This window comes from Syngnathus scovelli, chromosome 9 (genome assembly GCF_024217435.2).
Source record: "Syngnathus scovelli strain Florida chromosome 9, RoL_Ssco_1.2, whole genome shotgun sequence".
Lineage (NCBI taxonomy): Eukaryota > Metazoa > Chordata > Actinopteri > Syngnathiformes > Syngnathidae > Syngnathus > Syngnathus scovelli.
The window spans coordinates 7676620-7691966 of NC_090855.1; the positions used below are offsets into that span (position 1 = coordinate 7676620).

The following is a 15347-nucleotide window of genomic DNA, read 5'->3' on the forward strand; positions in this document are numbered from 1 at the left end:
AAGGGCAGCGCCCTAAATTGTAACCTCAATTAGCTCTTGGGTTATGTTGCCATAAGCATAAAAATAATTAAATCAGCAGACAAGCAAAGTCTGCAACATTCATAACACTAACACCCCCCTTAATAAAAACACACACAAAAAATGAACCACTTTTAAAGTTTTATTCATTTTAGACTGTAGTTTGACTACAGCATGATTACAAACAGAAAGGTTTTGACTACAACAGCACTTGGAGCAACATTTTTTTTTGTCTTTTTTGTAAAAGTATTGCAATAACAGACCTTAGGCCTAAAACCTAGTATACATCACAATTTCTTAAATAAAAAAGAAGGTACACAACAATTTTACCCCTCTGTGCGTGTGCACATACTTTCATACATACATAGAGGGGGGGGGGGCAAGGTGTGGGAAAACAAAAGTATATTTGTAAATAAAGCAAACTAATAACGGAAGCAGTCCTATAGTAACCGCTGTGAGAGAGAATTATGAAAATGAGAAAATTTCTGATATAATTCTTGATGAAACATTTTGTTAGCAAGCGCTTGACACTGGACTTATCATCAAAAAAAGGTCATACAGAGCGTGCCGCATAGACAATTCAAAAAGAAAAATCAGTCTGAATTGAAGTTAGTTCTTCAAGCTAGTGCAGGAAACCAACAAAGGAGGAAAAAGAAAAGGAAAATAGAGGAGCTAACAGGACTTCATCCAGAGAGACAACTGCCACTTATTTGGTGCTTTGAAGAGAAAATGGCGCATTGCTATGTACATTGTCTAGAAAGAACGAACATGCTCTGCCGTTAAGTACAGTGGAGTATTTTTCAGTACGTCTGTAAATAAATGACTGCAGATTAAACACAAGATTTTGCTCAAATATACTGTGCCATTTTAACATCATGAACAAAAAACCCCCACAAAGTACAATTAATTGATTTATCTGTGATTTTCCTGTTTGCTTTCACACTGCTGAGTACGCACGCACACACGTATACTTTGATGATGTTCTTATTTGACAATCGGGTGTTGTCGTTATGGACAAAGATTCTCATCGGTTTATACTTTGGCAGATTAACAAACCTTCAAGTAAACTGAGGAATGGGATTTGACTCATATTCCTTGATCAATTGTAGAATGTCCTGTGAATGTTCTGAACTCCTGCTGCAATGCCGGTTACTTTTCCCTATTTATTGTCATGTTGTTCTTTTTACAGGAGCTATGAGTGGCGTGCTCCATTTTGCCTCAGTTGCAAAGAATTACTGTAATCGATTATTATGCCCATCCATGTTGACTACAACATATTAAAAAGAATAGGTGGGTACAAACATATACTTTATTTTTCCAACTTCAGTGGACATCAGACTTGTAGACATGTCCCATATAAATGGATGTTGAACAATGCAAGTTGACCTTAACGTGACCTGGCGTACGTTATAAATGCTTTTTTTTTTTTTTTTTTTGAGAGAGAGGTGTCGACTACACATTTAGTAGTCGTTCGTGGCTTTAGGAAATCTGCCGGCCAGTAACCGAAGAATGGCGACAAGTGTCAACGTCTTCATCTATCTCATTCGTCGTCTCCTTCAATCAACTGTATGAGGGAGCACATTTTGTGATGTCACCGTATTCGAAGCATACTCTCATATTTCCAAAAAAGACAAAGCACATTTTTAACTTGGAGGCCTTTACAAATTTGATGCTGCCTTCTTAAGTTTTATATTTTCTATACATTATGTTACATTATTCACAACATTTTTGTGGTGTCTACCCATTGGGTAGGATATGTGCATAATATATATTCAAGTTATATACAGCACCTTACAAACAAAAGACAGACTACTGAAAAAGCACCGTTGGAAGTGAGGCACAACAAAGGTGGGAGCTTTTTTTGAGTGCAAGTGGGTTCCTATGTCTGCTCCGCACACATACGCACACACATCAACTTACTGGTTGAAATGGCTCCAGCTGCTTTACTGTGGAGGGGCTGCTGCGTCAGTGTACTAGTATTATGAACTTGGGAGCTCAACAGGCAGTGCAGAGGTGAAAGGTGGCGATCCACGTATGCGCGCTCAGGTTGAAATTCCAAGAAAACACAAATCTACATGGAGGCCACGTTTGGATGGGAATCAGCACATGTACTGCTTAACGTTAGCATTTTTTTCTGCTTGCACTCAGACAGCTGGAGCACCCTCAATAAAGCAGCTGTAAAGACTCCAAAGCAGCAGTTGGACTGATGTGGTCTGCTCAAACATGAACATTAGGCACCTTTTTTTTAATTAAAAAAAAAACAACTCAAATAATTGTAACATGCAAACCTCCTTGTAGAAAACAGTTCATCTTTGTATCCCCCATTTACAAGCCACGACCGAGTAGACAGAAGAAGCAAGGACGAAAGAAAAAAAAGCTTTAAAAAAATAAAATAAAAGGACTTTGAAGCAGCCCCCCCCACCAATCAAAGGCCCATACATTTTGGGACAATTATGTGAAGAATGAAGAAAATGATAGACGCTATTTCTTTCCTCTCGCATGAAGCCAATTTGGTCCCAATATGGAAACGTTTGACTGCAGAGGTTCAGACCTCTTATGTTTTGATTGTTTGAGGGAAAAGATGGGCAAGGGAGGGGCTCGACAAGCAGCAGTAGCAAAAAAAAAAAAAAAAGCAGCAATAGCAGCAGCAATGTAACACGCACACAGAACGAGAGAAGGCCTTCTTCATTCAAACTGAAGAGCATAACTTAACTTTCAGTTCATTAAGGCCGCCGTGCCGATAACTTTGAATATGTGTTGAATGAGGCGATATCAAGGGAGAAAAAAAATCTTCTGCATGGGTTCCTCATTTTATGATGGTCCAAATGGGACGAATAGTGTACAAGAAACCTGATTGCACAGTGACATAAGATTACTTCATGCAAAATGGGGAACCACCTGTAGTTCTTTTGATATGGATATTGCAATTCGATTTTTTGACCAACAAAAAAACAAATGCTTTAAAATTAGATTAGGCTATGTTTAAAAAAAATAAATAAAACTGGGTCAACACCGGAGTCAGAGAACCCTCAAGATGTTTTATGTTTTCTGATGGGAGGCTCATTTTTAGAAAAATCTCTGGATCCCCAGTGATGACAAGTGGAACAATACAGCCTGGGTTGGACTGCAGCATGTTTTTTGTTGTTGTAATTTAACTCTATTCTCTCCCATCATGCACCTCTGGCTTTTTAAAGTGAGACTTTGAATTCTAATGAAGGCTTCATTAATTCTGCGCCAATGTAGACGAGTGCCAAATGTCCTTGAATGTCAAAACTTGTAAAACAGCCAAAACACACAGGCACATACACATTTTGCTTCAACAGTCAGCATTAAGTGCTGTGCTTTTTCTTTGTGTGTGTGTGTGTTGTTAAAAGGTCTCTCGCACGCACACACGCACGCACACAAAATGCAGCCAGCAGGAAGCAGGACGAGCCCGGTGCTCAAGCAAATCCAGTCTCCACTTTAAAGGGGATTGGCGGACTCAGCGTTATTTTCTCCACATGGATCGAAGAAAAAGATGAGTGTTTGGTAAAGGACCTCAAAAAAAATGCGGTGGAGAGGAAGGAGTAGGGAGGGCACACTGAATGTTCCCAATGAAAACAAGCTCAAGAAAAGAGAAATCACAAGAGGAGAGAAGGCAACAATGAACAGAGAGAAAGGCTAGATTTTCAAATAGTTTGTTCTCCCTTTTACAAAAGGAGCCCTCCTGTAGCCCTTGGACTGTTTGCACAAAATTTTGCCATGCACAGCAATCCTCGCTACGTGGGTCGTCTTGCTTTGATTGTAGCGATATGATAATGACGATTTTCTTTACCACCATGGCAGACTTCACTCAAAATGCACTGTTAGGGGGAAAGGTGGTGGTGGTGGTGGTGGGGGGGGGGGGGGGGGGGGTGTTAGGGGGAAAGGTGGTGGTGGGGGGGGGGCATGATACAGGAAACGGGAGACGGCACACTGCTATGAGCAGACAGCTGGGTGGACAGTTAAAGGAGGCTTTTTGTATTTCGTTTGATGGAGAAAATAAAGGTTCTGTCATTTTGGTGCAGATACAGGTCACTATAGCGAACATTAATATAGGTCGTTTTTCAGTGATTGATGTCATTATCGTTATAGAAATTGAAGTTTTTGAGGAGTTGGGTGTACAATTGGATGGTTTGAATCTTAACTTGGAATTCAAGAAGAAAACGTCACCCAGCATCTTGTGAGGTCTTGGAGAGTTTGTCCACCCAGCTGCCCAGCAACATTCGCATGTTCTGCCCTCACTGGCTGAATGAAGCATGGCAGGAGTCTCAATGTGCCTGTGGTGAAAGCAGGCCCAGATGTGATAGGCTTTAAAAAAAAAACAAAAAAACAAAAACAAAAGGACATAAGCTTATAATACTTGGTTTTTGCTCGCCAAACACCTTTGGAGCTAAAGTTCAGTCACTCGGTCCATTTGTAAGACAGAAAACGAAATTAAACATATACTTTCCCTCTTTAACAACAAAAAGATAGTGCAACTTTTAGATAACTTCGATTTTTTTTTTTTTTTTCAAAGTCTGTCTCTTTCCTCTCCCCGTAGTTTGTTTCCTCGTGAACCTTGGCACTAAGATATTTGTGTGTGAGTGTGTGTGAGTCACTTGTTTTATTTAGGTCCTTTGATTCTCCGTCCTGGCTTTGTGCACAGATCCCGGTCCAAAAAAGTGTACAAAAAAAACAATACTAATAATAATAAAAAAAAGAAGCTATGCTCCTCCATTCCTCCAAATAAGGTTTCCATCTGTGTCCTCCAACCTTTCTTGTTGAAGACAAGACTCCATGCACAGCATAATTCTGCCCCAGCACTGATTGCCGACTGGTTGGTAAGAGCAGAAAGAGCGGGCGGAAAAAAAAGACTTTCTCTCTTTTCTTGATTTGTAGAAGCTATAATTGCTGTTTGTTGTGCACAGGAGCCTGGACAAAGGCGCGAGAGTGAGAGACCAAGGTCTTTGGGTGGTCCCGCTCACACCAGGTCCTCCGGTTGGCCGTCCTTCGTCTTGGAAGGTTCTATTGTGCTTTCTGATTGGCCCTGCGGCTGGATCATCCTGCTTCCCGGCTCCCCGCGTTCCCCCACCCTTTGGTTATTGCTTAGCTGGTGAAGAAAGAATGTGGAGCTGATCACTTCGCTGTACGCGGGCGGGGGGGCTTCCATGCGCCCGTGGAGACTGGAGTTGGCCACGCTGATGCCCGAGTTACTGCTCGGTGGCCTGGGGCCGCTGGGCCCTCCGCCGCCTCCCACGTCGATCAAGTCGCTGTCGTAGATGGTCCTGTTAGGCGGCGCCCTCACCGATTCCCGATTGAGCTCCATCTGCTGCTCGGGGTCGCGGAGTTGCAGGGTGCAGGGTCCCTGGTACGGGGGCGGCTCCTCGCCGTCTGACAGCGAGATGGTGGGCGGCAGGTCAATCTGGTGTTGCAGGTACGGATAGGTGGGCTGAAAGCGGCTAAAGCGGTCTCTGTGCATGAAGGCGGGAGCGGTGAAGCGATCCCTGGCCTGGGGGGCATATAACACCTAACAGACAGAAATGGCTGCTTTAGTCAAATCTAAAATATGCAACAGTTGAAAGGGTCAGTCAGTGGCATTTATGTTGAAAAGACTCCTTTCATCAAGTACAGCTTTCAAGTGATAGATTCCTTGCTCTAACCAATTTGCTGCGCATTGGCTAACTAGAGAAAGCAATTCTTGAAGAAATTGCGTGTGAAGGCTGAGAGGCTGAACGATGTCGAAAACGTAGCAGTAACACACCCAAAAAGCGAGAGGAATAAAATAAAATAATAATAACAAAAGTGTCGAATGACGTGTGTGTGGAAGGCACAAGGCCTCAGCACAATTACGACGTGTGCGGGAACATTTTGGTTTGTCTAAGAATTTAAAAGGCAAGTCTAATAAAACAAATGGTTTAATAATGACTTAAAAGAAACATTTTCAGCTTGTCCGCTATCTCGAGAAAGGCCTCGAACTCAAATAAAAGAGGTGTAAAAACAAATAGTAATTTTCTTCCAGAGGAAAACATCCTGAAATTAAACGGCAATAGCACTCTGCAGACTGCAGACGATTAGAGACCAGTACGTTCTTGGAAGAGGATTTCAGCCATTCTCAATCTGCTTTTGCATGTCAATTTGCACAAGGATTTCATGGGCACATCATGCGCCAGAATTTTATGGAACTCGGTTGTGTAGTTTAAGCAATCCTGCTAACAGGCAAACAAGCGTTCAAATCTTGTCAGAGGAAATCGGAGGCAACACAAAACCTTAGCGCAAGATGGTACTGCTGGGAAGAGTGAATTTACAAGAAATTCAAATGGCAGGGAGAAGACGACTGCATTTCTACTTTTTCAACAATTTGAAAGCTGCAAACTGCATTGGAGTTCATTGGAGAGCAATACTAAGGTAGTAGTTTCCGACAATACTAAGGACCAATACTTGGACTGTTAATGTAAGTAATGCACATCAGTGGGGGACAAAGTTTGAACTATAATAGCCCCTAAAAAAATTACTTCCAACTAAATTCATAAATGTTTTGTTTGCCCCACCTTACTATTAACTACCGCCGGTGATGCTAACAACTTGAATATTTATGCCCCTTTTACCAAAAAATGAACAGCATGCAAGAAACAATCCATTGAATTGACTGATCGAGTTGCAAGTAGAGCAAGTATCACTTGCAAAAGGCACAATTATACCCCTGAACAAATACAAAAGCAATAATTCCACCTCATTTAGCCTCCCTTATCATTTCCCACCCATTTAAAACATCTACTTTGTTTGAGCTGCGTTCAAATGGAAACCATTTCAATTAAGCAATTTGTCTCATACACCCCCATAGACAGGTAGTCTAGATGGCTGACTGGAAAATAATAAGGTGGTGAAGGAGGGGGATGAGGAGCATCGCAAAGGATGAAATTATACGCAATATGAGAAAGACTCACAATGGAAGTGAAATGATAATAATAAAAAAAAAAAAAAAGACAGGAATGAGACATGGAAGCCGCAAATGGAAAGCAAGCAGAAACAAAGGTGCGAGGCAAAGAAGGGAACTAAGATATGCAATATAGAGTAAAAAACAGCAAATGGTATAGAAGCAGACTAGACAGATTGATAGACGGGGTGGGGGGGGGGAAGTGTGGAGCTGATAGAGGGAGCAGAGCGCAGCAGAGCGGGGCAGCTCTCAGACGGCTGTCTAGACAGTGTCAGGGGAGGTGCTGCTGATTAATGACGCACCAAACACACACGCGCCACTCTATGGCCTTTGGCGCTCAACACCAAAACCATTAAGATTCTCCCCTTGTTGAATATTTGTTGACACAAATGGCTTTCTCGTGCCAGTAACGGCAACCGACCCAAATGCATTGGCGTGGACAAAAGCTAGCCAAAGTTTACTCCCGGTGGAAGTTCACCGCAGCGTGGCTTCTCTTTGCAACGAGTCAATAAAGGGTGTCATAATCATGTGTTTGAACACCTCTGGGGCTGTTTGTGATATTTCCAGTATGTCTCCTCCCAATTGCCGTTTGGAAGCGGCTCCATCTGGCAGGGACAACATGAAGCAAACAGATCAACGGTCACACTCACTATATTGGCATTTGTTTATCATTGAGGACATGCCAGACTTGATGTGATTTGGAAAGCAGTGCCACAGTTGTATCTGGCGCTACTTATAAAGCATTCCTTGGTGAGTAAACATTGACAAGCAACCGCGTTGGGGATGCCGATACATTTGAGTATTCTATCATGGCAACAACAGGGTGGCGCCATTCAATACAACAGTCTTGATTAGTCCTTTTTACATGTAGTAAAATCAAAGTTTTTCAAACTACTCATGGCAGAAATGACTAAATAAAGATGTTTTCTTAAGATGAAATCCTTCAAGCTCGTCTCAATTTTATTAATGAAACAAGAACCCTATTTAAGGACCGCAAAATCAGCAAGCTACTTTGTTTTGGTTACTGTATTTATGTTGAGTTTTTATAACACATATCTGATATCACTGTGGTTACATTCATTGAAGCATGTCAGAACCTTGACTTCTGAGTGATATCGCTTAACAACAAGACTCCAGTGAGGAAAGATAAGTGACGACAGCATGCTGTCACAAAACACCCAACTAAAGAACTTATGAAATACAATATATCCTGTGCTAAAATGTGAAATCCAATGGCAACTGTGCAGCAGAAATGTATCAAATCTAAAACTTTGCAATGACTCCTTAATAAACACAAACAAACAAACAAACAAAAAAAACCCTGCACATTTTGTTATTATCCCTATCCCCACTGTTGACAATGCCAAAGAGTATATTTATATCTTGGTATGTTGTTGTTTGCGCTTACTGGGAAAAATACCAGTTCAGTCAATTTGTTTTGTGTTCGGTTGTTCAAGTTCAAGGCTTTGTGTGCCTCCACACACAGCCTGGTAGTCTAGGTGCAAGGAAAGTGTAGTGTTGCAATGTGTTACCTCGGAGGCTCCTTGTCGCGAGTTGCTGTCTGAAGGCCACAGGCAACCATCCTATGCAAACACAACCAAAGAAAAAGCAGCTTTTGTCATGACGGTATTCAGAAAAATTAAAAATTATTATTTCCGCAGACTGAGGATATCAATAAGTAAACCAGCACGGAAAGACTGCATGGTCAGGAAACAAAAGGCTTCCGTGCTGCTCAATTCTATGCTATGAGATTCCATGGTGTAGGGTTCTGATCTTGACCATTTAGAATGTCTTCTCTTTTTTTTTTTTTTAAACAACTTGTGTTTTGATAAGAAGGAACAAAAGCACGGCAGGAGAGTCGAGAAAAAAAAATCTGCTAGCAGAGCTATGTTATGGAGTTTAGCAATGATAAAAGCGGCAGGCCAACAGGTCAGTCATTTGAGTATGACTCCTCATGGCCATAAGGAGAATTCACCACGCAGGGCGCATTATAACTCGTACAACAGTTAAGCCACAAAGCATTCAGTCATCTGAAATGCTCGACATTTTTCTAATTTCGAAGGTACCTGGAGCCTTTCAAATGGTTCATAATTTTGGATTTTCACAATTTTCTTACCATTACCATCAGTAATACAATTAATTGAACTACTATTTCAAAATATAAAACCATACAAAATGGCAAATATTTGTCCAAAATAGGCCTAACTGAATTTTTTTATTGTCTTGTCAGTTTTGTTTGTTATTTGTGTGAGTCTGTCCCACTGTGATGACATTTCAGAAAGGCGTTGGAGGCGCCACAGTCTAGACGGTGATGTGGTAAATGAAGCATCAAGGCTCCAAAGAAACCAATTCAGCAGTTTTACCTCACACTTAATCGCAGCAAAGCTCTTTGTCACAAAAGATTCATTTGACTCAAGACCATATTACAGATAAACTGACAAGCTTTGTTTGCCTCGCAACCGATTTTAAGAAAACTTGTCACAATAATGATGAAAGAGGCCAAGGAAGTGCTCACTCTCACTGACAAGCATGTCTAGCAGGCCGGGAACACGGAAGAATAAAATAGTCACAACAACCCAGCAATCAACCTTGGTGTTTGCTTTAGCATATTATGGCTGCCAGTCACCTCCTGTGATACTGACCTGCTGCAGGGAATGGTCATGCCGACGGGCCTGGCTCTGCCTTGTTATGAAGGTGGAGAGCTTGTAATGGTTGAGCAGGCAGATGATCACCACCACCATGACGGTCATCACCACAATGATGATGATGATCTGAACAAACTCCAGTTCAGCTGCACACACAAACAAGGAAAAGAAGAAAGAAAGCAGCATTACAAACTGTGTCCTGTGGATCCAAAAACAATTGTGAAAAGTACATCAAGACAATTAGGCTAATGAAGTTAAGTTTTAGTAAAATATCGTTAAGTTAACCAAGTTATGTTGTAGTATAATATTTTTGCAAAAGGCCACCTGGGGTGCAATTTCCATTAGATTTTACAGTCCAACAGACAAACAGACACAACAATTCTCCTGTTCCTCAGCTATATTTTATGATTATTATCTTTTTAGACTTTACTGTTATTTTGCAAAAACATTTGACTTGATCGCATGTGATAGAAATTTAGGACCGGTTTTGGGGGTAATTTATGTAGGATGTTGTTATAGCTCGTAAACAGAAGAGTAAAAGGAATGCTTACTTAGCTATATGTGAATGTCAGGGACTCAATTCATCCAATTTTCTTCAGTGAGGGCCAAATTGAGGGTTAATACAATACTGGCTGCCTGTTTTAACACCCGCGTACCAGCAGGGGGGAGCAGAAGGCAAACACTCCATCCTTGAACGTGTTGGGCAACTTTGAGAGGCAATCAGAAGAATCCTTTCCAATTTATGACAATGAATATGCCCAATCTATTTCCCTCGTAGGAGACCAATGTGAACAATTAATAAAAATCCAGAATATACATACTGAATGTTTTGGATGAGTACACATAAATTATTTGAATTTGATTTATAAATGCACAATGTTTCTCTTTATGAATTCATTTGAGTGAAGACACTGACGAGACTGAACATCTCCACAGTAATAATGATAAACCACAATTTCATTTAGTTTTACACAATTTGTGCAACATTGCTCAATGAAGGTTTATGGCTTAGGCAAAAAAGCCAGCAGTGAGTAAAGTAAAGTAAGTAACTAATTGGTGTAGAAATTGTGTATTCAGTTGTGTTTTCAAACACATGAATATCTACATATACAATAGCTTGGTCTCATGTGTGCACTCCGTGACGTGACATCATAGACTTATGAGGTGAGGTGCTTCCAGTATGAGGGTGTCTTGCAAGGCCTTCTTATCTGTAAGCCTCATGCCTTCTACTGATGTTGAAAATGTATCAAAACTCGAAAAGCCAGATGAAAAAAACAAACAAAAAAAACAAGAAAAACAAAACAGAAAAAAATATTGCGACAGCAGTTGGAATCCTCATCTCAAAACATTTACAAGGAAGGAAGCTAGAGGAGGAGTCAAGAAGAAGAAGGAAGATGAGAGAATAAGAATAAAAAGAGGCAAAAAAGGGGAAAAGCTATCACGTCTAAAACCAAGGCATACTCTGAGTTCAGAAGCTCCAGAACACAGTGTACAGCACTTATTCCGACAGTGGCCAAGCGAACATTGTGTTCTGCTGGCAGTCTGCGTTACCAGCAGCAGTCCGATGTTATTACAACAGCCATCCACTTGTCAAAACAATATCAGTCTGGTGTCTGAAGTACCCGTATTCTTTTAGCAGTCTAAAAATTTTGCACAGCAAGGCTGCCTTCTTAAATATTTTTTCTCCTGCTCTGACACGAAAGGCTACAGTCAAATTAAAACATGTGAGCGTAATCTTTTGGAGGAAGTTAACAAACATCCGCCAATGTTCAATTAATTGGTTAAAATGCAACAGCAATACATAAATGTGAACATTACTACAATTAAAATACATGCCACAACAAACTAAAGCAGTTACAACTTAATGGATCTTGTTGAGAAATACGAGTCAACACGAACGCGCCGTCTAAAAATAGATTCGCAAAGGTAAACACAGGAGTAATGCAGCGATATTGATACAAACCTGCATGCTAACTTGGCTAAAGAGGGTGAACAGTGTCAAAAGTTGCGATCGAGGGATGGAAGAATCTGGCTGTGAATGTTCTGAATGCAGGTCAATGATTAATTCAGACGTCTTTAGTTGCAGTTCCCTGGATTTGTATTTATTTATTTATTATTATTTTTTTTTACATCACCCTACTGCAACACACCCCATTCAAATGATCACGATCGTTATGCAGCTTTTACAAATCTTGCTGATGATCTGATTATTTGAATCGAGTGCATTGCAGCAGGGAGACATAAAACGTCCAGAAAAGGACCAGGATTGAAGATCCCTGGATTAATTGATATAACATAAAAGAACGAATTGATCATCAAATGAAGCTATTATTTTGATAATTCATTACAGATGTTGGCTATGTTAACACGATTGGATTTCTAGCCTCTTAGCAATAAACCTATCCACATTTGTCATCCTCCATGAAAGCAGATTATCTTTGTGTTGTATCAAAATAAACCATTTGCAAACATCTGCTTTTACTTTCGAAAACAATGGTCAACATTTTTGTCTATTTTCTGACACCACAGTCACATCCACATAGAATGTCAAAATGAATGAAATCTTCCTCAACACTGCTGATGTAATATTGTGATATTCTCCTATGTGATGATTGATTATTATTTATGTTATTGCATACTTACTGCAGGGTGGAGACTACAGTAACAAAACAACTGTGACTGCAAATTGATTAAGATAGAAATGAATGTAAATGAAATATTCTGTGTTCACTCAATTCTGACTGACTAATTAAGGCAAACTCAACCAGTTTGGGCTTGAATAGGAAATTAGGATAACAGCTGTCTATAGAGCTTTACACAATAAGCGCATTCAGTTGGGACCTCTTAACAAGCAATTTAACATCTGAGCTTGCACCTTGCATTTGACCTTAGTTTACTTTCGAAAGCAGTCTGGCTGGTTTGGTTTGAGTGTTTTTCCCTGAATCATAACAGTTTTGTTTGTGAATCAGTGGATGTATGCCGAGAGAAGAGCTCGACAATGGACCATTAGCCACCTGCTAATTTCAGATAATAAGACAGGCAGAATCCCACCATTAGATCCAAAGAGTACACAGAAGCCCTAAAAGCTGATACAGCGGTTTAAGGAATCATTATAACACATGGTAAATCGGGTAAATCAGTAAACCACAAAGCTTGGCCAGTCTGGAATACAAAATGGGAACCCTTGTTGCACTGACTGGTGATTGTCTCTTTCAAAACAGCAAAATGCAAGTCATTAACGGTTTCTTGTTTATCATTGGATTTCAAACCCACACTGTAGAATGCATTGCCCACACACACACACACACACACTTGTTGAGAAATGAATGTAGCCAACATTGGCACGCAAGTTCCAGTCGCATGACCTAATTCACTCGTTCTCGACCAACCTGCTCTATAAAACATACAAAAAGTGAACTGAGGCAGACACCAAAAATAAAGGGTGCTTTCTTTGCTTAAACTTGGTTCTCCTGAGAGATCCAGCGAAGCTAGAGAGGCCTGCTGAGTTCACAGCCTGCTGCCCACCACACACACACACTGTCTGCTGCCACTGCTGTTACTATGGTAACACTTCAGCATGGTGCTGTGATCAACAAGGCCCCGGAGCTGCTGGGGCACCATGGCAGCGACCTAGCTGGCATGCATGCTCACGCAATTGCACAGACAGATAGAAGATGGGAAGAGAGCGGAAATGAAGAGGACAATTGAAAAAAGAAGTTCAAGTAAAAGGGAATGGTAGAAAAGTGATGAAAAGCAAAACAGTAATGGCACAACACACACACACCCCTCGTTCTCTCCCTTGGGGGTGTTGTGTGCTAGGTCTAGACGTCTGGCATAGGTCTGGATGGAACAGTGTGAGGATGAGGGGGTGACGCAGCACACGAAAGAAATCAGCCTCGTCTGACTCATGAAGTCACTTTAGCCCCCCAACCAGTTCAACTCAAAAGGAGAAAGGGCTTGATTATGTGCACAGTGTGGGAGAGCTGACCCACCCCAGAAAAATCACTCTACAAGCATCATTGATGCAAAAAGATAGACAAGGGGACATGAAAAAAACAAAAAATGAGACCGTTAAAGAGTTGAAAGAAACACAAAAGCGGAAAGAGACTTGTGTGAAACAGAAGGTGCTAGACATGAAAAAGCAACTCAGGGCATCAGAACAAATAATTATAGCTTTTCTTCTTTCGAGTCTGCTTCCACTTTTTTTCCCCTTTCTGACTCAGTTAAACACAGTCAGACACACCTTTAATGTTGCACTTCACTAGAATAGGGTTGGCCCATGAGGAAAATCCTGTCACCATATGACTAAGCCTTGTTTGGTGCTGGCTGTACTTTATTTTGCTGTTTTCATGCTTGGCTGCCTTCAGGCACCTCTCCAATAGCAGTAGTCAAATTCCAAAAATGGTCAAAGTATCTCTGACCACAAAATATACAGGACAGTCCTATTGCACATTTGTACGTAGCTAAGCTCAGGCCAAAAGTGGCATGATAACCTCTAACTCTAAAAGCATTGAACTTGCATACTAAAAGACCCCAATGTCAATGATTCGTTTCTGAATGCATTAAATATGCTTGGAATTTACAGTGCTGAAAATGTGCAAAGACCGAGAACAAATTAGTAGAAAATATGTAAGCTATAGAATTACTTCTTTCTTTTTAGGGTTGCTTGAAAGGACAGCATTCCTGTTTTCATGAGAAATTTTGCGGAGATTGAGGTGGTCGGCTGGGATTGTTGACGTTATCATTTTTAGATGACAACACAAATCTACCTTTTGTCTGAGCAATATTTAATATATGTACGTATATTTATATGCATATAAACCTTTATGGTTGTGGTTTTCTATTAAATCCTGATCTATTAAATATTGTGTGAACAATTCTGGTTTGGGTCTCAATGTTTGTTTAAATTGGGGTCATCCAATTGGCTGCCATCTCATTATGCGCGCCGCATGCGAGTCCACGCAACAACAGTTTATTTCATTGCATTCTTTTGTCCCTAAGTGGGAAGAAAAAAAAAGAGGTTGTATAAAATGTACCATCTAACATTTTTTTTATTTTCGTCACAGTACATCTGAATCACTATATCCATTTGAAAATGTATTTTCCATATTTTGTCCGAGTACTGATTACGTTCTTTTTTTTTTTTTTTTTGCTGAAGTAGGCTGATATGATGAGACCCAATGCTGAGCTGGCAATACCTTGGCTCCAGAAAATGACTTACAGATCTGCACCATCTCCATTTGCATGAATAGAACATGAGCAAAGATTTTAAAAAAACGCCGGGCTAACATCATGAATATTACAATATTATCTAATATTATCAGTATTCACCGTTGCAATATTCATGAACTGCAGTAAAACAGAGGATTGCGTTGTAAGTGTAAAGAACAGAATGTATTCATTTATCCGAGGTGATTCGACGCTCTGCTGGCTCAACACGGGCAAACATATGCACACTCAGGCACAGCACAAAGCCTGTCTACCAGGTGTGCGTGTGTGTGTGTGTGTGTGTGTGTGTGTGTGTGTGTGTGTGTGTGTGTGTGCACGCGTGCCTGTGCGCATGCATGTTTACATTTATCGCAACTAGACAGACAGGATAGTGTCTAGACAACCCCCCTCCCCCTACCTTCACTGGGTGATTGAACCAGACTACAAGGGTCAGACTAATGTCAGGGTTAGAAATAGTCTACCTGGGTCAGCCTGGGTTAGAGTGTGAGTGGGTGTAACGAGGTAGCCGTTTAAACATTTCG

The 15347-nt window shown here is 40.8% G+C and overlaps 1 protein-coding gene across 3 annotated transcripts in view; it reads right to left on the reverse strand.

The window, feature by feature from the left end:
* Positions 1–147: 147 nt before the first annotated feature.
* The window catches only part of LOC125975285 (low-density lipoprotein receptor class A domain-containing protein 4), a 107436-nt gene continuing 92236 nt past the window's right edge, over positions 148–15347 (reverse strand). For all 3 annotated transcript variants that reach the window (XM_049730632.1, XM_049730631.1, XM_049730633.2), the window contains 3 exons: positions 9595–9743; positions 8485–8535; positions 148–5545 (listed from right to left, as the gene is read on the reverse strand). In XM_049730632.1, coding sequence (XP_049586589.1) covers positions 5000–5545; positions 8485–8535; positions 9595–9743 — 746 coding nt within the window. In that variant the 3' untranslated portion in view covers positions 148–4999. The remainder of the gene's footprint in view (positions 5546–8484; positions 8536–9594; positions 9744–15347) is intronic.